Source organism: Haliaeetus albicilla, chromosome 11, assembly GCF_947461875.1.
Source record: "Haliaeetus albicilla chromosome 11, bHalAlb1.1, whole genome shotgun sequence".
NCBI lineage: Eukaryota > Metazoa > Chordata > Aves > Accipitriformes > Accipitridae > Haliaeetus > Haliaeetus albicilla.
Genome location: NC_091493.1, coordinates 42,255,319 through 42,278,034, shown reverse-complemented (window position 1 = coordinate 42,278,034; position 22,716 = coordinate 42,255,319). Strand labels below are relative to the sequence as shown.

Below are 22,716 nucleotides of genomic sequence, written 5' to 3'. Positions count from 1 at the left end.
CCCCCCGAACCTTTTCAGTCGCAGCCAAACCCCGGGGCGCGCTGCCAAGGGCTCGGCGGCGTTAACCCCTCCCTGCCCGCGGCCGGGCCCCCCGGCGCCCAGGGGCAGCCCCCGGACTCCTGGGTCCCCTACCGGGGGGGGGCTGAGGCACGGGGGGGCCGGGTGACGGGAGAAGAGAGTGAGGGGCGCTCGGACGCCTGGGACGCTCCCCGCGTGGGCCCCACGGGGGGGCCGGGGCCCCCGGACGCCCGGGTCCGCCCCCCCCACCCCCCCCTCTGGCTGGAGCTGCCAGGGGCCGGGGGGGGGGAGCCCTAATGGCTTCCAGGCCTCGGCAAGCCGGCGAAAATCCGCCGCTAACCAGAGACAAAAATCCCCCGAAATCACCCCAAAACCTTCCCCGAGCCTCACCGGGTTGGGGGACCCAGGCGTCCGGACCCCCCCCCCGCTCCCACTGCAGCCCCCGGCTCCCCCCACGCCAGCTGGGGAACCCAGGTGTCCGGGCTCCTGGCCCCCATCCCCACCATGAACTCAGGGCCCCCCTAAACCCGGCCAAGGGGAGGGGCTGGAAACTGGCCCATTTGGGGGCAGTTTTGCCTGATTTTGGGGCCTCCGCAGTTCCTTCGCTCCCGCCTTTGTCCTTCCCTGCCGCCGAGAGCCCCCAGCCCCCGATTTACCCCCGGGGGGGCATTTCTCCACACCCAGGTTTTTCCTGACCAGCCTCGGGGGGGGGCGGGGGGTGCAGCCCAGACCCCTGGGTCCCTCCCTGACACCTGGGTCCCTGCCCAACGCGTGTCCCTGGGGCTGGCAGGTGATGTGCTGCAGCGTCAGTGCCTGTCCTGGCGTGTCGCAGCATGCCAGGGCATGTTGTTGCATGTTGTGGCATGTTAGAGCATGTCGCAGCGTGTCAGGGTGCGTCATTGCATGTTACAGCATGTCAGGGTGTGTCAGGGCGTGTCGTTGCGTGTGGCGGTCTGTGTGAACGCTGTGTCCCCCGTCCCCCCCCGTGCTCGGCTCCATCTGTGGGCCCAGCCGGTCGTGGCGGCACATCTGGTGCTGGCGGCCCCCGAGCAGCTGGTGGGGACTGGGGGGGGGGGGGGGGGGCCTCGATGGTCCCTGTGCAATGCACACCAGCTGCACACGCGTGTGCGTGGGGACACAGGCACTCACACACGCTGGACGCCTGGGTCCCCCCTGGCCACAGGGGACACCGGGTGCCCGGATGCCTGGGACTACCCTGTCCCCAGGTCCCCCCTACCATGCCTGGGGGGGCTGGGCAGGGCTTGGGGCTTTGTGCAGCTGCGTCCTCCCGTGTCCCCCACAGGATGGCAGTGCTCCCCCCCTCTGTGGCAGCGGCCCAGCGTGGGGGAGGGCCACAGCTGTGCCCACCCTCCCCTCCCCCAACCGCGGGGGGACCCAGGCGAGTGGGGGGGGGAATGCTGAGACCTCCCCCCCCCCCCCCCAATCCTGGGGTCCCCTCACGGCCGTGGCTCCCCTGGGCCAGGGACACCCATGGCACCCAGTGACCTCTGGGGTGCCTCAAAGCCGGGGTCCTTTGTGCCACCCCCATCAGTGCTTCAGGCCGTGGCGGTGACAGCGCCTCCGGCAGCGAAGGGGTGACAGTGGCGGTGGTGGCGGTGCCAGCGCTGGCACCAGGCGGTGACAGATGGCAGAGGGACTCGGCCGCAGCCGGAATGACAGATGAGGCTGCCACCACCGCTGTCACTGCTACTGCCATTGCCACTGTCACTGTCACCCACACTGCCACAGCACTGTCACTGCCACTGTCACTGGCACAGTCACGACACGGTCACCAGTGCTAGCTCTGTCATTGTCATGGCACTGTCACCGCCACAGCCACCACCGCCGGCACTGCGGGTGCCACCGCCTCTATCACGGCACGGTCACCGCGGCCATCACCGGACCGCGCTGCCTCTCTCCCCGCTGCCACCGCTGTCGCTGTCACTGTCACCAGCGGGGACCCGCAGCGGCTCCTGGGTCCTCTCGCCCGCCGGGGCCCTGTGGCTGCGGGTCCCCCCACGGGGGGGGCGTGCGGGAACGGGGCCGCAGAGGGGGCAGGTGGGGGACCCGTGTCCCCACGACCCCCGTCCCCGGTCACACCCCCCCCCCGTGGTCCCCCCTGTCCGTCCCGGCAGGGGCGGGGCCCACCCCGGCGGGGGCGTGTCCACGGGGCGGGGGCGTGTCCCGCGACAGAGGGGGCGGGGGCCCGCCGCGTGTGGGCGGAGCCGCGTCCGGCGGGGGCGGGGAGGGGGAGGGCCAGGGGGCGGGGCTGGTCGGGGGCGGGGCCGACTCGGCGCTTCCCGCGGCAAAAGTGCGGCGGGCGCCAACTTCGGGCAAACTTTCCCCGTGCGCTGCCGGCACCGGCACCCCCGGACCCGGGACCCCCGGCATCCCCGGACCCCCCTCCCCGCCATGCCCCGCCGCGGCTGACACCGCCGCCATGTACTCCCCGTACTGCCTCACCCAGGTACGGCCGGGAGCGGGGGGTCTGGTAATGGGGGGCGTACGGTATCGGCGGGTCTGTAAAGGGGGGTCCGGTCCCGGCTTTGCTGCGCGCCGCGAACGGCTGCGCCCCCCCAAAATGGGGGTGCGACCCCTTCCCGGTTGCCGGTACCGGGCGGGCGGCGACTCCGCTTCCTCCGCCGGCGCCGGGGCCGGGGCCCCGGGTGAGCGCCGGGGCCGCTCCCGGTGCGCGGCTGCCGGGGGGGGGGCGGGTTTGCTGGTCCAGTTCGGGGCTGCTGCCGCCTCAGGCCGGTGCCCGCGGCGCCGCTTCCTGGAGCGGCCCCAGCCGGGCCCCCTGTGCGGGGGGGCCCGGTTGTGCCCAGCCCGGTGGCGGCCCGATGCGGGGGGACTCGGTCCGGAGTGGGGCTGCGCCCCGGGATCCCCTGGCCCGGTGTCGCCGCGAAGCCCCTTCCCACGGCGGGGGTAGACGTGGCAGGGGTCACCCACGGGAAAGTGGGGGGCGTTTGCCCCACGGGAGGTGTTGCCCATGGGCCCCCGCGGGACCGGGCAGTCGGGGCCCACGGGGTGTTTTGTGCCTGTGGGCACCGCCGGGACGGGCTGAATCCTGGCCCCGGGGGGGTGTGGCCCCGGGGCCCATAGGAGGGCGGCCTGGGGGCTCCGGGGGACCGAGCGAGGGTGAGGTCCCCGTGGGGGCACCAGGGCTGGGGGACGCCTCGTCCTGGGGGGGTTGTTGGGGTGTCGCGGGGGGCCGTGGGGAGGGGGGGTCGCTGCTGGGCGGCTGCGGGGGTCCGTGGGGACAGGGGGGTCCGTGGGGAGGGGCGACATCGGGTGCTCTGGGTGGGGGCACGTCTCGGGGGCTGTGGCACGGGGGTCCCTATGGGGGTCTCTCTCCCCCCCCCGGCTGTCCTGGGGTCCCCCCGGGGTCCTGCTGTGGTCGCTCAGGCGGCCCGGCCCCCCCGCGCTGGGCGTTGCTGCTCCCCCCCCCCCCCCCCCCCCCCGCCGTTGCCCTTTTCTCCCGCTTTTCGGGGCGGTTTTGGCGGCCGGTTGCGTCTGGGCGGGCGGCCAGCGGCGCTTCTCGCAGCTTCGGCGCCCGCCCCGCACACGCGTGTGCACGCGCCAGCAACACGCCATTGCACATGCGTGTGCCCCTGCCTGCACACGCCAGCAACGTGCCTGTGAGCCAGCCTGCCCATGCCAGCGCACAGGCGTGTGCTCCCTCCTGCACACACAATTGCACACGCATGTGCTCCCGCATGCACACACATAGTCACATGTATGTGCTTGCTGGTGTGTGTGCACAATTGCACTCTGCACATGTGTGCACACCCCTGTGCATAGCCGCAGTCTCACACGGTGTGCACACGTGCATGCACACACATATGCACAGCAGCCTCACGGGCCCAATCCTGAGTGTGCCAAAGTGTTTCCGTGCGTGTGCACACTGGCACCGCACGCTCACATGCATGTGCTCCCTTCTCACCCCCTTTCCCTTTTGAGCCGTTTCTGGGCAGTTTTGGGCTGGTGCCATCATCCCGCCCCCCCTCTCCCCCGTCCAGCCCCGGCGCAGGTCCAGGCCCCCAGCACACGCAGGATCTGGCCGCTGTGCCCAGCCGTGGGCATGGATAGCAGCACACATAGCAGCACCTATAGCGGCATGTATAGTGGCATGTATAGCAGCACCTATAGCAGCACGTATAGCGGCGGCTCCTGCCACTGGGCCCTGTGGCCAACCAGGCGTGGGCTGTACCTCATCTGCCACTGGCACAGCACCAGTCCCTGTCCCCTACAGTCCCCGTCCCCTATAGCTGGTGTAACAGGCAGTGGCCGCTCTCTATGTGCTGTAGCCTGCGGCCTCCGGGGTGAAACCCCTGCGGCGGCACGCATGGCCCCAGCCCCCAGCAGGATGCAGCCCCCATCCCAGCACCAGGTTCCAGTTGTTGGTGCCATGCCTACTTGCTGGGCCAGTGTCTCCCCAGGTCCCCCCAGCCAAGGGCTCCCAGCCACACGGAGCCACCCCCTGCCCTGGGCCGGACCCTGGGGGACGTAGCGCAGCCTGGAAGCGACGTGGGTCGCCCTCATCCTCACTGTCACAACATCACCATTACTGTCAGCACCTGGTGACTCCTGGTGTGGAGCAGGGGCACCCACAGACCCCCTAGCTGCACAAAATGCCCCCGTGGCCATTTCCTCTGCAAAGCACAGGGGAAAACAGATAGCCTTCCCCGTCCCTGCACAGCCCCCCGTGCCTGCACAACTCCTGTGGGGGGAGGCAGCCCAACGTGTGCCATGGGAGATGAGGGGGCTGCATGTCCCCAGCCCCTGTAGCCCCCACCCTGGGGGCGTGGGGTGATGGCCACAGCAACACGTGCATCACCAACCCCTATAGCCGTGTGGTATAGGTGGGTGCAGTGCAGTGTGCCGTGCTTGGTGCCATGCCCGGTGCAGGGTGCTGTGGCTGGCGTGGTGCAGGGTGCGGCGCAAGACGGTGCTGTGGCTGGTGCAGGGTACGGCACAGAGCACAAGGTGCTGCTGATGGTGGGTTGCAATGTGCCGCACACTGTGGGTGCGATGTGCACATCACGGCACATAACGTAATGTGCATTTGGGGGTTCAGTGCAGTCTGTGCTGGGGGGCACACTGTGCACGTGCCATGTACAGGACACATATGTGAGACGTATGTGATAGGCAGTGCACCGTGTGCCAAGGGCAGCAGACCATAGCTGAGGGTGTGCTGCCAAGCAGGGTGCCGGGGCAGGACGTGGTGTCAGGGGAAGTTGTGTGGCGCAGGTTTGGGATGTGCCCCAGTGCCTGCGGCACGGCACAGCCCAGCATGGCACGGTGCTGCTGTGGGGCCTCTTGCCGCAGGCTGTGGCGGTGCCCATCGCCGCAGGGTACCCGCTCGGTGCCATGGGGTGTGCCCTGGACCCGCAGCTCCTAGGTTCGGCCCCGCTAGTGCCAGGACCTGCAGAGGGTGCGATCTGCCTCGGGGGGCTGGGGGGGATGGAAGGGGCATGAAGTGCTCCAACACCCCCCAAACTGCGCCCCCCCCTCCCCCCCCCAGCCAGCATCCAGCCCTTCTGGCGCCTATAACGCCCAATGAGGACTAGGGTGGTGCACGGGGCACCTATAGGCTGTAGGGGCTGGGGTGTGCAAAGGGCTGAAAGTGCCCGGCAGTGGGGCGGGGTTCACACGTGTGTAACGGTGGGGATGTGCACACATATGTAATGGGGTGCAGGTATATGTGATGGGGAGAGAGGATGTGCATGTGCGTCACGGGGGCTGGGTGCATACATATGTAATGGGGTGCATGTGCATGTGCCATGCATGCACCATGTGTGCGATACGTATGCAGGCGACATGCACACGTGGCAGCTGCGCCTGCACGCTCCATGTGCGTCTCCCTGTGCAGCGTGTGTGCAACATGTGTGCACGGTGCCTCTGCATATGGGTGCACTCCCACACTGCCCGTCTTGCATCCCTGCGTGTACCAGGTGTGCAACACACATGTGCAAGGTGCAGTGCATGTGTGTGCATGCCTGTGCCAGCGTGTGAGGCATGTGCAAGGGCCCTCTGCCCCACGCGTGGCCGTGCGGGGCCGTGCCGCCGGCTGATGCAATCTGTGTGGGGGAGGCACCGCCCCCCCCAGCCACGTGCGAGGCCGTGCGAGGCCGTGCGAGGCGCCCGGGGCCGTGCGAGGCGGGGGCGGGCGACACGCGTGGGCGCCATGCCGGGGGGTGCATGTGCGTGGCATGCGCTGCCTGCGCATGGTGTGCTCGCGTGCCGTTGTGCCGCGTGTCTGTGTGGCACGCGTGCCGCCTGCGTGTGCAAGGAGCCATGTGCGTGGCGAGGCATATGCGTGCTGTGCGGGCCCCGCACATGCATGGTGAGACGTGTGCGTGTGCTTCACTGTCTGTGCTGCTGCACCCCTGTGTTGCGGCACTCATGGCTCTGCTGATCCCCCTCCCTGCGTCCCCCCATGTCTCCCCCATATCCCCCAGCCGCGGGGCTGTGCTGGCAGCATCAATAATGGAGGAGCCCTTGGCCGGGCTAGGGGGGGCCTGAATTATTGATGGGCCACAAAAAGCTTTCTTGGACGCGGCAGCACCGCGGGGCCCCCCCAGCCCGGCCTGGCAGGAGGCCACGGTGGGGGCCGGGATGCCTGGGTCCGCTCTGGGGAGGGAGTGGGGTTGGAGGGGGTGGGGGGCAGCCCGAATGCCTAGGTCCCCTCCCCAGCTGGTGGGGGGAGGCACGCCCGGACGCCTGGGTCCACTGGTGCCAAACTGCATTGGCCCTGCGTGCTGCGGCACCGCCTTGAGCCACTGCAGCACGTCCCCCCCCCCAGTGCCCGTGACCCCCCTGGCCCCCCAGCATGGTCCGGATGCCTGGGTCCCGTCCCCAGCTCTGCTGTGTGGGGAAGGAGGGGGGGCCCAGACGCCTGGGTTCCCCTCGAGCAGCCCGGACGCCTGGGTCCTCCACGTGGCTGCGGGCAGGGGAGCAGGCAGGCAGCTTCCTCTGCACAGCCCAGACGCCTGTGTCTGTCCCCCCCTGGATGCCTGGGTCCCCCCCAAATGTCTAGGTCCCCCCCAGATGCCTGAGTCCCCTGCCAGGACCATCCGGCACGTTCTCTCTGAGGCCGCCAGGATGCCTGGGTCCCAGCAGCTCTCGGCCTGGTGCCGGGGTCCCTCGTGGCCGCCCCCCCTCCCCTGCCCGGGGGTCCAGGACGCCCCTCGCTCGCCCCCCCCCCCCCGGCCTTCCCCCCCCCCCCCCCGCACGGGAGGGTCTTGGCAGCGGCATCAGGGGCCGCCGGGGGGATTTTTGGCGGCAATTCCGGCTGTTTTGGGCTGTTTTCTCTCGCGGCGAAGCCGAGGGCCGGGGGGAGCTGGCAGCGGCGCGGGAGGGCGGGCGCTGCCGGGGCGGGGGGGCTGGGGGGGGTGGGTTTTTTTTTTTTCTTTTTTTCCCTCTTTTCTGTTTTTTCTGGGCTTTTCCCTCCTGATCCGGCGCCGCCCCCCCCGCCGCCGCGCTGGCGCTTTGCCGGGCGCTCGCAGCTGCGGACGCGGCGACGTGGCTTCGCCCGAGACTGCGGCTCAATGCGGGGCCGGCACAGCCAATGGCAGCCTGGCGGCACTGGGGCCGGACCCCGCCTCAGCGCGGACCCTGGTGTCCGTGGGGGCACCCTGGCGTCCGGGAGGGGACCCTGGCCTCGGGCGCAGACCCCGATGTCCAGGCAGACCCCGGTGGCCAAGGCTCTAGATCCTTCCACGCTAGTCCCAGCTTCCCCGCGGAGGGGCGGGGAGGGGACCCAGGCGTTTGGGAGGGGACCCATGCGTTCGGGCGTACCCAGGCATCCAGGCAGCATGGGCCTGACCTGGCGTCTCTTTGTCTTTGCCAGGGCTGCCGGGGGCCCCAGGCGTTCGGGCACCGACTCCCCCTCTGCCAGCCCGACTCACCCCAGTGCTCTCCCTGAGGCATGGAGGGGACGCAGGCGTTCGGGAGGGGACCCAGGTGTCCAGGTGGACCCAGGCGTCGGGGAGCCCTCCTCGTGCCCAAGCAGGTGCTGGCAGGCCTGGATGCCTGGGTCCTCTGCAGCCAGCTGGGAGGGGAGGGGGCTGTGGGGTGGAGGGGGCCCGGATGCCTGGGTCCCCACCCTGCCCCTGCGGGCAGCTCAGCCGGGGGTGCTGTGAGCAGAGCTGTCATGTGAAGCCACGACCCCTTGTGCGAATCATGACCCCTCATGCAACCCCCTCGGGGGGGGGGAGCAGGACCCCCCGGCTGCCCCCTCTTCCCGTGCCCCCCCCCCCGTGCCAGTGCTGCTGTGTCCCATTTCATGGGTTTTGCAAAGCAAAACAGGGCAGGAAGGGGGTGGGGGCCGGGAAGCAACACCGTATGTGGCCCCCCCGCTCCTTGCGGTGGCTTTGGGGCGAAAGCTGCGAGGTTTGGGGCTGGGGAGGTGCGCGGGCACGGATGCGCGGGAGCCTCCACCCAGCCCCGCTGACGAAACGCCCAAATTTTGGGTTTTTTTTCTTTGCACAGAGGGAATTAATTACGGGGCGGGGGGGGGTGGGGGGTGTTGGCTCCAAGCGCCGCGTCGGGGATTTGGGGGCAGAAACGGAGGTTTTGGGCCGTTCCGCACTGGGGCCGCCACAGGGCCAGGGAAAGAGGCCAAAATCCGGGGCCTTCCCTCTCTCGGGGTGTGTCGGGGGGGGCCGGACCCCCGGGCCGGGCCCCTCGTGCACGCGCGGCCCCGGCGTCCTCGCTCGACCCCCTTGCGCGGGGCTTTGGCGGGAGGAGTGCGGCCGGGGGGGGCTCGGTGACCACCACCCCCCCCCCCGGCACGGCTTCGGGTGCAGATCCCCGTGTTTTGGCGAAGCCCCCGGGGCCGCGGGTGCGCCGGGGCTCTGCCCCGCTGGCCGCCTCGCACGGCCCTTGCACGGGGCTCGCGTTGCACACGCGTGGCGCACGCACGGGGCTCGCCGGGCACACGCGCGGCCCCGCCGGAGCGCGCCGAATGCACGCCCGCCCGCCCGCACGCGCCCGGGCCCCGCTCCGTCCCGCTGCCCCCGGCCCCCCCCCCCCCCCGCCGTGTCCCGGCCCCGAACTCCGCCGCCCCCCCGGCCCCGCCCCCCCCGGCCTAGCCAATGGGGCAGCCGCTCCCCCCGCGCGCTGCGCCCCCATTGGCCACCGCCGCGCCGGTCCCGGTGCCAAAAGGGGCCGCGGCGGCTCCGCGCGCTCCGCGCCCGGCGGCGGCGGCGGCGGCTGCGGCGGCTCCGCGGCGGCACCGGGACCCCCGGACCGGGACCCCCCCGCCCCCGACAGGGACCCCCCGCGCCCCGGGACCCGCGCTGTCCCGGCGGCTGGGTCCCCTCCAGGTGACCGGGACCCCCGGTACCTGAGCCCCCCCCGCAGTGTCCGCCCCCCGGACCCGCCCCCCCCCCTCCGATAGCCCCCGTTAACCCCTTCCCCCCCAGTAGCGCCCCCCGTCCCCGTCTGTCGCCCCCGGTTCTGCCCCGCCGGGGCCCGACTGGCAGCTGCCCACGGCCGGGATGAGCCGCCGCGATGGTACGGACGGGGACGGGACGGGATGGGACGAGACCGACGGGGACGGGGACCGGGGACAGGCGCTGGTGGCGCTGGGGCCGGGGACCGACGGCACCAGCGAGCGGGGACAGGGGACGGGGACCGGTGGCGCTGGCAGCCGGGACAGGGGACAGGGGGTGGCACCGGGGACGGGGACTGATGGGGACAGGGATGGTGATCGGTGGCACCGGGGATGGGGCTGGCAGCAGGGACCGGCTCTGGGGACGGGGACCGGGCGGGCGGCTTGGGGACGTGCCGAGGCAGCCGAGCCCCGACGGCAGCGGGAGCGTCACCGGGAGCCAGATGGGGACGGACGGGGCCGGGGCTGTGGCGATACGGCAGACGGGGACGGGGCTGCACCGAGACGGGGGCCTGAGCGGGCTGGGACAGGGTCTGAACGGGGACCCAGAGCTGAGCGAGGCCGGGGACATGGGACACTGGGACACGGCAGCACCGCGGGGCCGTGCAGGGCTGGGAGCCGACTCGTTCCTGGAGCCAGTTGGGCACCGGGAGCCCAGCACGTCCCCCCGGGCCTGGGCTGCCCTAGTCCCCTAGCCCTGCAGGGCCATTCCCGGGGCTGGATCCTGCAGCCCCAGCCCCCAGCAATGCCCGGGGCTGAGCTGAGCATCCCCAGGGGTTGGGATGGGGCCATGCCTGGGGATGCTCTCCCTGTGCAGGATGGGGCCGTGCCTAGGGATGCTCTCCCCTGCACAGGACTGGGGTGCCCTTGGGAGCCCCCTGTACAGGATGCAGCCGTGTCTGGGGATGCTCCCCCTGCCCGGCACGGGCATCCGCCCGGGTGCTCCCTGTGCAGGATGGGGCCATGCCCAGGGATGCTCCCGGCTGTGTGGGATGGGGCCATCCCCCCAGGAGCTCCCTGTGCAGGATGGAGGTCCCCCCAGGAGCTGCTGGGGCCGCGGCGACCCCACGGCAGCCACCCCACTGACGCCGCCCTGCCCCACAGGATGAGTTCCACCCCTTCATCGAGGCGCTGCTGCCCCACGTCCGGGCCTTCTCCTACACCTGGTTCAACCTTCAGGCCCGCAAGCGCAAGTACTTCAAGAAGCACGAGAAGCGGATGTCGAAGGAGGAGGAGCGCGCCGTCAAGGACGAGCTGCTGGGCGAGAAGCCTGAGGTCAAGCAGAAGTGGGCCTCGCGCCTCCTGGCCAAGCTGCGCAAGGACATCCGGCCCGAGTGCCGCGAGGACTTCGTGCTCTCCGTCACCGGCAAGAAGGCGCCCTGCTGCGTCCTCTCCAACCCTGACCAGAAGGGCAAGATCCGCCGCATCGACTGCCTGCGCCAGGCCGACAAGGTCTGGCGCCTGGACCTGGTGGATGGTCATCCTCTTCAAGGGCGTCCCCCTGGAGAGCACCGACGGTGAGCGCCTGGCCAAGGCGCCCCAGTGTGCCAGCCCCGGCCTCTGCGTCCAGCCCCACCACATTGGCGTCACCATCAAGGAGCTCGACCTCTACCTGGCCTACTTCGTCCACGCACCTGGTGAGTGCCACCGTTGGGGAGTGTGGGGGGCTGAGCCGGAGCCGACGGCGTGGCCGGGGGGGCGGCAGGAGCCACTGCGCATGCCAGGACCGTGGGCTGAGGCTCCCGCCTGTGCCCCCCCAGTTCCAGAGGGGCCCTGGGGCCACCATCCCCCCTGCAATGTCCCTGGTGCACCCGCAGCCCCAGTGGGCGCCGGAGGGATCCTGCACTGGGGCTGGGCTGGGTCTGCGGCGGCCCTGGGGCTGGAGCAGTGTCAGTGGTTCTGTGCAGCTGCCCGGGGCCCCCCTTCCACCCGCGGCCCTCGCTGGCCCCCTCCCCATGCCCACCTGGGGTGGCCCCGGCCAGGGGTGCCAGCCCCCGCATGCCTCGCACAAAGCCGCACCGTGTGCCAAAGCACGCGCCGCGTGCTGTGTGCCGCGTGCCAAGCCGTGTGCCATGCGCTGTGCCAGACTGTGCACCGTGAGCCGTGCACGGAGCCGTGCCGTGCACCGAGCTGGGCGCTGGACCAAGCCCTGAGCTGTGCTGTGCACCGGGCTCTGCACTGCACCGTGCTCTGCCGTGCACCGAGCGCTGAGCCATGCCATGCACCCAGCAGTGCCGTACACTAAGCCCCGAGCCGTGCCGTCCGCTGAGCTCTGCTGTGCACCGAGCTGTGCCGTGCCATGGGCCGGGCTCCCAGCGGATGCTTTTGCCCTGGCCGGGCTGTGGGCGTGCAACAGGCACCCAGCTCTCATGCCTGTGGGGCACCAGCAGCGCACACATGTGTGTGCACTGAGCCAGAGTGGGGGGACATGCGTGCCTAGTGCTGCAGGGGCTGCGACGGGAACACGCGTGTATGGGGGCCACAGGGGCAGAGCTGTGTGTGTGTGCATGGAGGGGGGACCCCAGCCTGGACACTTGGTCCCGTCTTCCCTGCTGGGGAGAGGTGTAATTCTGGGGCTGGAGCGAGGGATTTTGGGCCACTTTACCACCACTTAGGGTCGGCCCAGATGCTTGGGTCCTTGCTGGGGGGTGTGCCTGGACGCCTGGGTCCCTCGTGCATTGGGGGATGAAGGAGGGGGCAGTCTGGGATGTGTATCCTCCCCCCCCCCCCCCCCACCCCCCCCCCGACAACCCTCCAGACAAATTCCCCCCCAGGCCCATGTGCCAAATCTGAGCATGTCCGCGGGGGGGCCCTGCAGCCCCCCTCACACCCCCCCCACCCCCTCTGCTACCCAGCTGGGGGGGGGCTCAAATCCCCAATGCAGCTCCTGCCTGGCGCCGCCAAAATGGCCCCGGTTGGCACCGTGCCCCCATGCGCGGCACAAGGCCCCGTGCGCGGCCCCGGCCCCTGGCCCCCCCGGCATCCCCCCTCGCCCCCCTGCCAGGGGCCCTTTGGCTGCTGCAAGCCGGGGGGGGCGCAGTGCCAACCCCCCCCCCCCCGTGCGTAAGATGGCGGCGCTTGTTGGCACCCGAAACGCGCTGCGGCACCGCAGCCCCGCAGCGGGACCCTCCTGGGATGGGGACCCCCTCCATGCTGGGGACCCCTGTACCATGGTGTGCCACGCCCCCTGCAATAGCCCCCCCCGTGACAGGGACCCCCCCCATGCCATGGTGTGTCACACCCTCTGCAATAGCCCACCCCCCATGCTAGGGACCCCCCGACCTGCCCCCTGTTCTTGTCTTGCACACGCGTGTGCCCTGGGGCCATGCTGGTGGTGCCCCCCCGCCACCCCCTGCCTGCCTTTTTGGGGGGCATGCCTGGACACTGAGGTCCCTTTGCATGTCAGGGGATCCAGCTCCATGCTTTGGGGGGGGGGGTCCATGCATGTCTCTCTGAGTCTGTGGGCGCCTGCAGGGGGACCCGTAGGGTCTCTGGGGTCTCGGGGTGCAGGTGGAGCTATAGGGCTCTCTAGGCTCTATAGGGCTCCGCCAGGACCTCTGTGTGTCTGGGGGCCTGTGGGGCTCCAGGCGGGTCTATAGGGCCTGTCGGGCTGCAGGCAGCTGTAGGGGTCCCTGTGGGTCGCAGGATCCATAGGGGCTGCAGGCGGGCTGCGCGGGTGACGCACACAGTCGCTGCTGGCACTGCCCAAATGCCTGGGTCCCCTCCCAGACGCCTGAGTCCAGGGGACACAGGTGCAAGGGGAGGGGCCCTGCGGGGGGGTCGGGGCACAGCTGCCCAACAGCACCTGAACCCCCCTGCTGGGGCTGGGGACACGGGGAGGCTGTGGGGCTGCTGTGGGGCTGGGGACCTGTAGGGACATGGGGACCCGCTGGGTCCAGCTCAGGGCTTGGGGGGGGGAAACTGAGGCACGGGGGGGGGGCTGCGGGATGGGGGTCCCGAGAGCACCTGGGCCCCCCTGCTCCCAGGAGCCAGCATCGGGGTCTGCCCCGAGTCGGGGGTTGTGGTAGGAGGACCCAGGCGTCCAGGCGGGCGGTGGGGATGGGGTGGCACGTGCCTGCCACGCGACCCCCCTGCAGAGGTCGCGACCTGCCACGTGCCCTGCTGACCCCTGACTCCGCGGGGTGACGCAGCGGGGGCCAAAACGGGGGAGGAGACCTGTCCTGCTGCCCCTCCCCTGCCTGGATGCCCCGGGGCCCCGGGACAGGGAGGGGTGAAGGGAGCCCTGGGGCCCCGTGGGGAGTGTGGGGGTGTTGGGGAGGACCCGGGCGTCGGGAATGGGGGGGGGTGCAGGGGGGATGGGACACCCAGACGTCTGGGGCGGCGGTGCTGGGGAGACCCAGGTGTCCGGGGCAGATGGGGGTTGCCGCCGGGGGGGGGGAAACCCAGCCATACGGGGGGTGCTGGGGGGGGACCCAGGCGTCCGGGTGCCCCCCTACTCGGCGCAGACAATGGCTGCTTTGTTGGCGCTGCCCGTTGGCGGGGGGCCAGCACATTCCTGGCCCCCGGCCCGGCCCCACGGCGGCCCCCGGCCCCCCCCCCCCGGCCCAGCCCGGCCCGGCCCCCTGCCAGCCCTAGCCCCCCCCCCCGGCCCCCTGCGGCTGCTGCATTCCCCCCCCATCACCCGGCCAAGGAGCACCCGGACGCCTGGGTCCTGTATGGGGCGGGGGGCACCCGGACGCCTGGGTCCCACGGAGGACGGGGGCTGCGGGCGCTGCCCGGGCACAGCTGAGGTCCCGGCGGACTTTCACCTCGAACGACCCTGTGGGAACAAGGGGCCCTTCAGTGCTGAGACCCAGGCGTCTGGGGCTGCCCCTCCCCGAGGGCGGGACGGGGACCCCAGCGTCCGGGGGGACCCCGGCGTCCGGGTCTGACCCCATGTCTCCTGCAGACTCCGGACAATCCGACAGTTCAAACCCCCAGGGAGACGCGGACATCAAACCACTGCCCAACGGTGAGCCCCTGGTGCCTCCAGCACCACCCCCACGGCCCGCTGGGCCCTCCCAGTGCCACCCCCTGCAGCCTTCTCGTGCTCCCAGTGCCCCCCAGTGCCCTCTGTCCCCATGGTGACCTGGCCCTGTGTGCTCGTGTCCCCAGTCCCTGTGCCCCCCTGGTGCGGTGTCCCCCCATGTCCCCCATGTCCCATCTCCCCAGGGCACCTGACCTTCCAGGACTGCTTTGTGACGTCGGGTGTCTGGAACGTGACGGAGCTGGTGAGGGTGTCCCAGAGTAAGTGGGGACATGGGGGGGGGTGAGGACATGGCGGGGACATGGGGGGGACAGGGGCAGGGGGACGGATGGGATGTGGGGAACAAGGGAACACAAGCATGTTGTGGGAATGGGGGGAGGTGGAGGTGTGGGACATGGAGACATGGAGGACATGAGGGTGGCTCGGGGTGGGGGGGAGGTCCTGTGTGGGTCCTCCAAGTCCCCTGTGTCCCCCAGCCCCTGTGGCGACAGCGTCGGGCCCCAACTTCTCGCTGGCCGACCTGGAGAGCCCGGGGGGCTACTACAACATCAGCCCCGTCGCCCTCGGCCGCCGGCCCCTGGGCCCCCCAGCTGCCAGGTACCCTGGGACCCCCTGTAACCCCACGGGATCCCCCATAACCCTTGGGACCCCCGTAACCCCCTTCCCCCCCACCCGGGATCCTCCAATAACCCCACTTGGCCCACCTGGAACCCTCCCTAACCACCCCAATAACCCCCCTGGGACACCCCCAGGACCCCCATAACTCCCTGGGACCCCCATAACTCCCTGGGATGCCCATAAGCCCCTGGGATACCCTATACCCCCCCAAGCTGGGCACCCTCCAGGAGTCCCATACATCCCTGTGTCCCCAGTGTGGGGTGGTGCTCCACTTCTTGGTGGGTGACACTGCTTGGGGGGGTGGGGGGGTGATGCCCCCATCCCTGGAGGTGACACACCTGTCCCCGCAGCGGCCCAAAGCGCCCCAAGGCGCTGGATGAGGGGGACCTGGAGGGTCCCGGGGACGACGTCTTCTACCCCGGGCCAGGGCGGTCCCCAGCCCCTGGCAGCAGCCAGGGGCCGTGGGGGGGGGACGTTGACACCGGTGGGTGACATGGGAGGGGCATGTGGACATGGAGGGGGGTGACAAGGGGGACGTGGAGGGACACAGGGGGTTCCTGGGGGCGGATGTGGACATGGGTCGGTGACAAGAGGACACGGGGAGGGACATTGTGGGGGGGGGACACATGGGAGGTAAAGGGCAAAGGAGGGCTATGGGCATGCAGGGGCCTCGGGGTGGGGGGGCTATGGGGTGCAGGGCATCAGTGGGGGGCTGTGGGGGTTCCCTGAGAGCTGGGGGAGGGCTGGTCTGTGCCAGGAGGCCTGGGGGGGATGCTGGGGTCTGGGAGATGTTTGGGGGTCCGGGGGGTCCCCAGGGGGCTGTGGGGGGGTCCGGGATCCGGGTGCCCCCCCGACTCCCCCCGGCCCCCCCAGGCCCAGCGGCGCTGAAGAAGTCGGGGAAGTTGGATTTCTGCAGCGCCCTCTCGGGGCACGGGGCTGCCCCCCGCATGGCCTTTGGCCACCACCCCCTGCCTGTCCTGGCCGGCGTCCGCCCCGGTGAGACCCCACCCCCCCGGGACTCCCATCCCCCCTGGGCACCCCCTGCCTTCCCCTGGGACCCCTGGCGCCCCACACTGCCTCACCCCTCCAAACCCCCTGTGCCCCCCAGCTCCTTGGGATCCCCAGTCTGGAGGGGTCGGGTTGGCCCTGGACACCTGGGTCCCATCTGGGCACTGGTGGGTGAACACAGGGTGGGACTGGGGGTCCGGGCCTAGGCCGGGGTCGGAGGGGAGGGGCGACATGTCCCTGGCCACCTGGGTCTTGTCCCCATCCTCCCCTGAACACCTGGGTCCTGGGAGGGCTCCGGACCCTGGGTCCCGCATCCCTGGACATGTGGGTCCCGCGGCCGCCTGTGCTGGCACTGAGGGTCCCTGCAGGCAGCCCGCGGGCCACGGCCTCGGCGCTGCACTTCCCGTCGGGGTCCCTCCTGCCCCAGTCGAGCCCCTACTTCGCCCACCCCACCATCCGCTACCACCACGGGCAGGACTCGCTCAAGGACTTCGTCCAGTTCGTCTGCGCCGACGGCGCCGCCCAGGGCCCCCAGGTGGGATGGGGATGGGGACGGGGGACGCTGTGGGGATGGGGCGGGGGGGCACAGGGGACGTAGGGACACGGTGACGTGGGACGTGTGGATGCGGTGACGCTGCGGGGATGGGGCAGGGGGCACAGGGGATATAGGGACACAGTGATGCGGGACGTGTGGATGCAGTGATGCTGCGGGGACGCTGCCCCCCCCTCCCTGGCCCGACCCTGCGCTCGGGGCTCTGCGGGGCTGGGACCAGTGCGGGGCGCTGGGACCAGTGCGGGGCCCTGCGTGGACGCTGGTCCCAGCGCCGCTCCCGAGGGACCGGAGCGGCGCCTGGTCTCCGCGGCAACGGGCGCCCTGGGGGCGGGGGAATGTATGTAAATGAGGCACAGGAGGCGGGGCTTCTTCAGAGTAGTTCCCTGGAGGTGGGGCTTGTAAGCAAATTAGGCCGGGGAGGCGGGGCCTGTGCAGGACAATTCACTGGAGGTGTGACCTAGATGCAAATGAGGGCCAGGAGGTGGAGTCTGTATGCAAATGAGGCAGCAGAGGCGGTGCCGGCGTGCAAAGAGGTGGGGCTTTATGCAAATACGGTTACAGGGGCGGGGCCGACATGCAAATACAGCACGGGGCGGAGCTTGTATGCAAACGAGACCCGCCAGCCGTGCCGGCTGCCGCGGAGGGGCCAGGAGGGGAGTGACGGGAACCCCCGCGCTGGGGACCCCCCACCCCACCCTGGGGTCCCCCCCACTCGCCCCTGTGCAAGGCCCCCCCCCCTCCCCCCCGGTGCAATGGCCCCCGTGTCCCCCATGCCACCCTGTGCTGCTGCCCCCTCCGTGCCACTCCACCGTCCCCATGCCCCCGCCCTGGGGGTCCCGGGGGTCCCTGGGTGCCGGGTGCCCGTCACCGTGTTCTCGTTGCAGCCGTGCGGGGCGCAGGGCCGGGCCGGGGGGGCTGCGGGGGCCCCCCTGGCCCGGCCCTTGCCCCTGCCCCCGCCGGAGCCCAAAGCCCCCAGCGGCCCCCAGGGCGGAGCGCCCACGGCACCCCGTAAGTCCCCGCCACCTGCGCCCCACTGCACCCCACTGCACCCGCAGCCGGGACCTGGGCCATGGGGGGGCAGGAAGCGGTGCAGGGGGTGCAGCAATGGGGCGGGGGGGATGCAGTGCTGGGGTGCAAAGGGTGCAGCAGTAGTGTGCGGGGGGGTGGAGCAGTGGGGTGCAGCACTGGGGTACAGGGGGTGGAGCAGTGGGGTGCAGGGGTGCGGCGCAGGGGGGGTTGGAGCAGTGGGGTGCAGGGGTGCGCAGCAGCGGGGTGCAGTGGGCTGCAGGTGCCAGGCGGGGACCTCGGGGGCCGGTGGCACGAGTTGGCAGCAGTGGCCCTGGGACGATCCGGCAGTGGCACAGGCAGGCACAGGATGGCACCGGTGATACGGGTGGCACCAAGGTGACCCCGGCGGGGGGGGGGGGGGGTGGCGAGGCGCAGCAGATGACAGGGGGTGACAGGGCTGGCACGGGGGGGGTGACACAAGGTGACAGGGTGGCCCAGCCGGGCCCGGCTGCCCGTGCATCATCACCTTCTCCGCATCGTCATCGCTGTCACCGTCCCCCGTCACCGTCCCCTGACCCCGGGCACGTCTGCTCCGTCCCCGCCGGCGCCTCATCCACCCCATTTTCAGTTCGTTTTTCCCCTTCTCCATTTTTTCCCCCTTTTTACCCCATTTTCGGTGGGGGGGTTTGGTCGGGAAGGGGGGGGCACAGGATGCCTGGGTCCCTTGTGCTGGTGGGGGCCCAGGGCCTGGACCCCTGGGTCCCCTGCAGGGACAGGGGGACACCCAGATTGTTTGAAATGTCCTTATCCTGGCTCCATCCTCAGGGGAGATGGGGGATGGAGGGGGGTTGGGGGGGGTCCCCACAGGTAAGTACTGATGGCGGGGGGGGGGCTCACACGGGAGGGGGTCCTGGTGATCTGCAACTGGCACGGGGCACCCTGGGTGCATGAGCTCTCCCGTACACTAGGGGGGCACACACGTGTAGGTGTGTGGGCACGCACATGACCCTGGATGCACACGCACGTGATCGTGCATGCACGGCCTCACATGCTCACCCGTGCCGTCGCACGCTCGCATGCGCGTGTGCAGCCGCCCCCGGCTCCTTACACCCGCAGGGGCACGTTCCCCCCCGGCTCCACTCACGCAGGTGCTTTCGCACACTCGCGTGCACATGTGCTTGCCACGGCGCCGGGGGCCTCTGCGCACCCGCGCCACGCCTCACCTGCCCGCCCGCACCGCGTGTTGCACGCGCCCGTGCGGGCCGGGCTGAGCCCGCTCTCCCCGCAGCATTCGCAGCGTCAGGCGCCACCGCTGCCCCCCGCCTTGTCGGCCTCGGACCCCGCGACGGCAACTTTCTGACCCTCCCCCAGCAGCAGGTAGGGCCCCCGAACACCCGTGTTCCCCCCCCCCAGCTCCCGGGTCCCCTCCTGCACACTTGGGTCCCCTGGCCGGCACACCCGAACGCCTGGGTCCTCGCCTGCCCCTCCCTCCTTGGGCTAATTAAGTGGTTAATGAGCGGGGCCCAGGTCACCGCCCCCCGCCCCACCCCCCGCCCCGCCCCTGCTGCCAAACTGGGAGGCACTGGGGGGGGACTGGGCCCCCCCCATCATGTCTGACCCGTCTGGTTGCCCCGGGCAACGAGACATGATGTCATTGCCAGGCCCTGCCGGGAACAATGGTGGGGCGGGGCCCTGCCCCCAGTGTCACCATGGCAACCATGTGCCCCCCCCCCCCATCACTGTGGCACTGCCGTGGCACCATGGGCTGGGGGTCGTGACCCCCAGCAGGGCGCCCCATTGGCCCCCAGCACCATGGCACGACGCCCGATTGGCTGCCTGCCCTGTGGCACCAGCCCCGGATTGGCTGGCGCTGGAGCAGGCCACGGCGCCGGCCTGGAGCCAATGGGCTGGGGGAGGGGGGAGGGGGCAGGGCTGGCAGCCAATGGGGGGCCTCGGCGGGCCAGCCAGGCGGTGCCTGATTGGCTGGCACCAGCAGGCAGGAGGGGGAGGAGCCAGCAGCGGATTGGCTGGCACCAGCAGGCCTTGGCAGGCTGCGGGCGCTGCGGCGGGCAGGCGTGCCCTGATTGGCCGGACACGGTGGTGCGGTGGCTGGGCTGCCAATTGCGTGCCAGCACCTCGCCCAGCTTGGCACGCGAGGATGGGCGGGGCACCTGGACGCTTGGGTCCCCCGGACACCGGGTCTGCCATGTGCTGGGCGTTGAGGCCGGTGCCCAGAGCGGGGGCACCGCCCGGACGCCTGGGTCCCCGTGCCGCTGCTGGGACCCGACCTCCACCCTTCACTCCACCCCTCCCCTGTCCCAGCCCTGGGGACCACTGGGAGGGGGAGGGGGGGATGCTGGAGGGACACAGCGGGGCTGGGGGAGGGGGTGTCGGGCTGGGGGGTCCCCCTCCACTGCCACTGACCCCTGTCTCTCCCCAGTCCTGGTTCCTCTGACGCTGCCCCCGGACGAGGAGAAACCGCCCGGAAAAAGGAGAAAAAAAGACAAAAAAAAGCCGCAGCCCCCCTGGCCCCCCCCCGCCGCCGTCCACCCCCGGGGGGGCCCCAACCCCCCCCCGACGTGGATGAGGGTTCGGCCTCTCTGATGTGTCCCCGCCCTGGGATCCCCCAACCCCCCCACCTCCAACCCCCCATACTCCCCCGGCACAAACAGGGTCACCCCGGGCCCCCGGGGGTGTTTGGGCTCCCCCGCCCCAGCCGCAATTCAGGGGGGGACGGGGCCCCCGGGGGAGCACACGCGTGTGCACTCACACCACATCTGCGCACACCTGCGCGTGCATGCAACATGTTTGCACACACCCGCGCACACGTGTGCATGCCCGGCACCATGTGGTCACACTACACGCGCACATGCGTTGGCACCCCCCCCATGCTGTGCGCACTGTCACACGTGTGCACCCCCCACCCCCGCACATGCTTGTGCCCTGGTCACCAGCACTCGCACACGCACCGCACATGTGTGTGCCGGGGAGCCCCCTTGCTGCAGGCCAGCGAGCGGGGCCGGGGGGGCCCGAAACACCCTGAATCCCCCGAAACACCCCTCCCCTCCCCGGCTTTGGGGTCCCCCCGACCCTCCTCCCCCAGCTCATTTTTTTAATTAAGTGCAATTACCCCCGGGCGAGGCCCCCCCCTCCCCCCCTTGGGGTCAAACTCCCACGTTTCGGGGTCCAACCCCGCTTGGGGTCAAACCCCCCTCCCCCCCGAGTTTGGGGTCAAACCCCCCCCCCCCCGTTTTGGGTCAGACCCCCCCATCTGGGGCCCCATCCCCCTTTTGGGGTTAACCCACCCCTTTTTGGTCCAATCTCCCCATTTGGGGTCAAACCACCCCACTGTGGGTCCCCCTCCCTCTCTGGGGTTGAACCCCCCCACGTTTAGGGTCAACCCCAACCCCCATTTGATGCCCACCCCCAGAGTGACACCCCCCCCTTGGGGTCAAACTTCCCATTCTGGGGTCAAACCCCCCCTTTCCGGGTCCCCCCCCCAGCTCTCCAAGTGCTTTTTTGGGGGAACCCTCCCCCATTTTCCTTGATTTTGCCCATTGGGGTTCCCCCCCCCCGGCAATTTTGTGTTTTTTATTATTGTTTTTTGGGTAGTTTAGCTCCAGCCCCGCATTCTGGGGGTCACCGGGGGCCCCAATTCCTGACATGGGGCCCATGACCGGGGGGGGGGCAGCTGGGGGTGGGATTTGGGGGCATTTTGCTCATTTTGGGGTTTTCTGCACCTTTGGCTGATTTTGGTGTTGGGGGGATGGGATGGGGCCCCCCCCACCTTGGGGCAGTTTGGGGGGGCTCCAGCCCCCCCCAGCCCCCAGGTTTTGGGGTCAGATGGACCAAAATTGCATTTGCCTTAGACCCCCCCCGTGTGCCTTCCCCCCCCCAATGGGCCCCCCAAAATGGGGACAATCATTAGGGCCCCTGTTTTGGGGACCCCCACTCTGGGGTGAACCCCCTTCTTTGTGGCCCCCTCCCTCGGGTTTTTGGGACCCCCCGGGACCCCCACCAGCAGTGCCCCCCCGGGAAACAGGCCCCCCCCCCAATTTTTGGGCTCCCCCCATTTTGGGGCCCCTGTTGGGGCCTCCCACCAGCAATGGGGCCCCCAACATTTGGGGACCCCCCACCAGCAATGGGCCCCTCCCCGGGCAGTGGGAACTCCCCCCCCAGTTCTGGGTACCCCGATTTCGGGACCCCCGTGTCCCCCCCAAGCCCTGGGTGGGGGGTGCGATGTTGGGGGGCGTCGCTCTCGGGGCCCCCCCACACCAGCGTTGCACATTTGGGGACCCCCGGTCGCCCCTCACCCCCGCACGTGGTAGTGACGTCATTTCCCGTTGGGGTGGGTCGGCCCCTCCCCCCAGACCGAGGAGAAAAGGAAAAAAAACCCAGAGGCGCCGCCCGCGAGCGGGAAGGAGGAAAAATCCGCGGAAAAGGGGCAAAAAGATAAAAAAAAAAAAAGGAAATAAAGTGTCGTACCCGCCCGCCCCGCCTCAGCCTGGGGGGGGGGGGGTCACGGGGGGTTGGGGGTGGTCGTGGTCGTGGGGGGGCAACAGCCGTGGCCCCCAGACGGTCCCCACGGCAACGGAGACCCCGTGGCAACGGGGTGCCCACGGTGATGGGTTCGCCATAGCGACTGTACCCACGGCGACGGGGTCCCTGGAGGGCTGGTCCCCTCACCGGGGGGGAGGTGGGCGCCGGGGTCCTCTGCCCGCGGGGGAGCAGCGGAGCTCCGTCCTCCTCCCGGAACGGAGTGGGGGGGCGGTCCTACGGGGCGGGGGGTACGGACACCCCGGCAGCAGCCCCCTTCCCGGCCCGGCCGGGGCAGCTCCAAAACAGGCCAATTTCTCCCCATTCCGCGCTGGGGGGGGCAGGCGGGACCCAGGTGTATGAGCCCCTCCCCCGCCGCTTTTAAGAGGCAAAGGGCGGTGCCCACCCCCTCCATCCCCCCCACCGGGAGGGACGCTTCCCCCTCCCCCGCCCACACGCTGGGCCTTGCTGCCCCTCCCGGAGCTGGAGAGGACCCAGGTGCCCCGGACCCCCCGACCCCCACCCCCCGGCCCCAGGCATGCGGGACCCCGCCCGGCCGGTGAGCTGCGGAACTGGGCAGACTGGTGGGAC

General features: G+C 70.8%; 1 protein-coding gene across 1 annotated transcript; it reads left to right on the top strand.

Moving 5' to 3' along the window:
• The first annotated feature begins 2,294 nt into the window (after window positions 1-2,294).
• On the top strand, window positions 2,295-22,080 carry NFIX (nuclear factor I X). The gene is given in 11 exon segments (XM_069797387.1): window positions 2,295-2,485; window positions 10,520-10,888; window positions 10,890-11,052; window positions 14,325-14,387; window positions 14,588-14,662; window positions 14,879-14,999; window positions 15,371-15,504; window positions 15,894-16,016; window positions 16,397-16,563; window positions 18,878-18,966; window positions 20,030-22,080. Coding segments are annotated over 10 exon segments (1,314 nt in total). The 5' UTR covers window positions 2,295-2,458; the 3' UTR covers window positions 18,950-18,966; window positions 20,030-22,080.
• The last annotated feature ends 636 nt before the right edge of the window (window positions 22,081-22,716 follow it).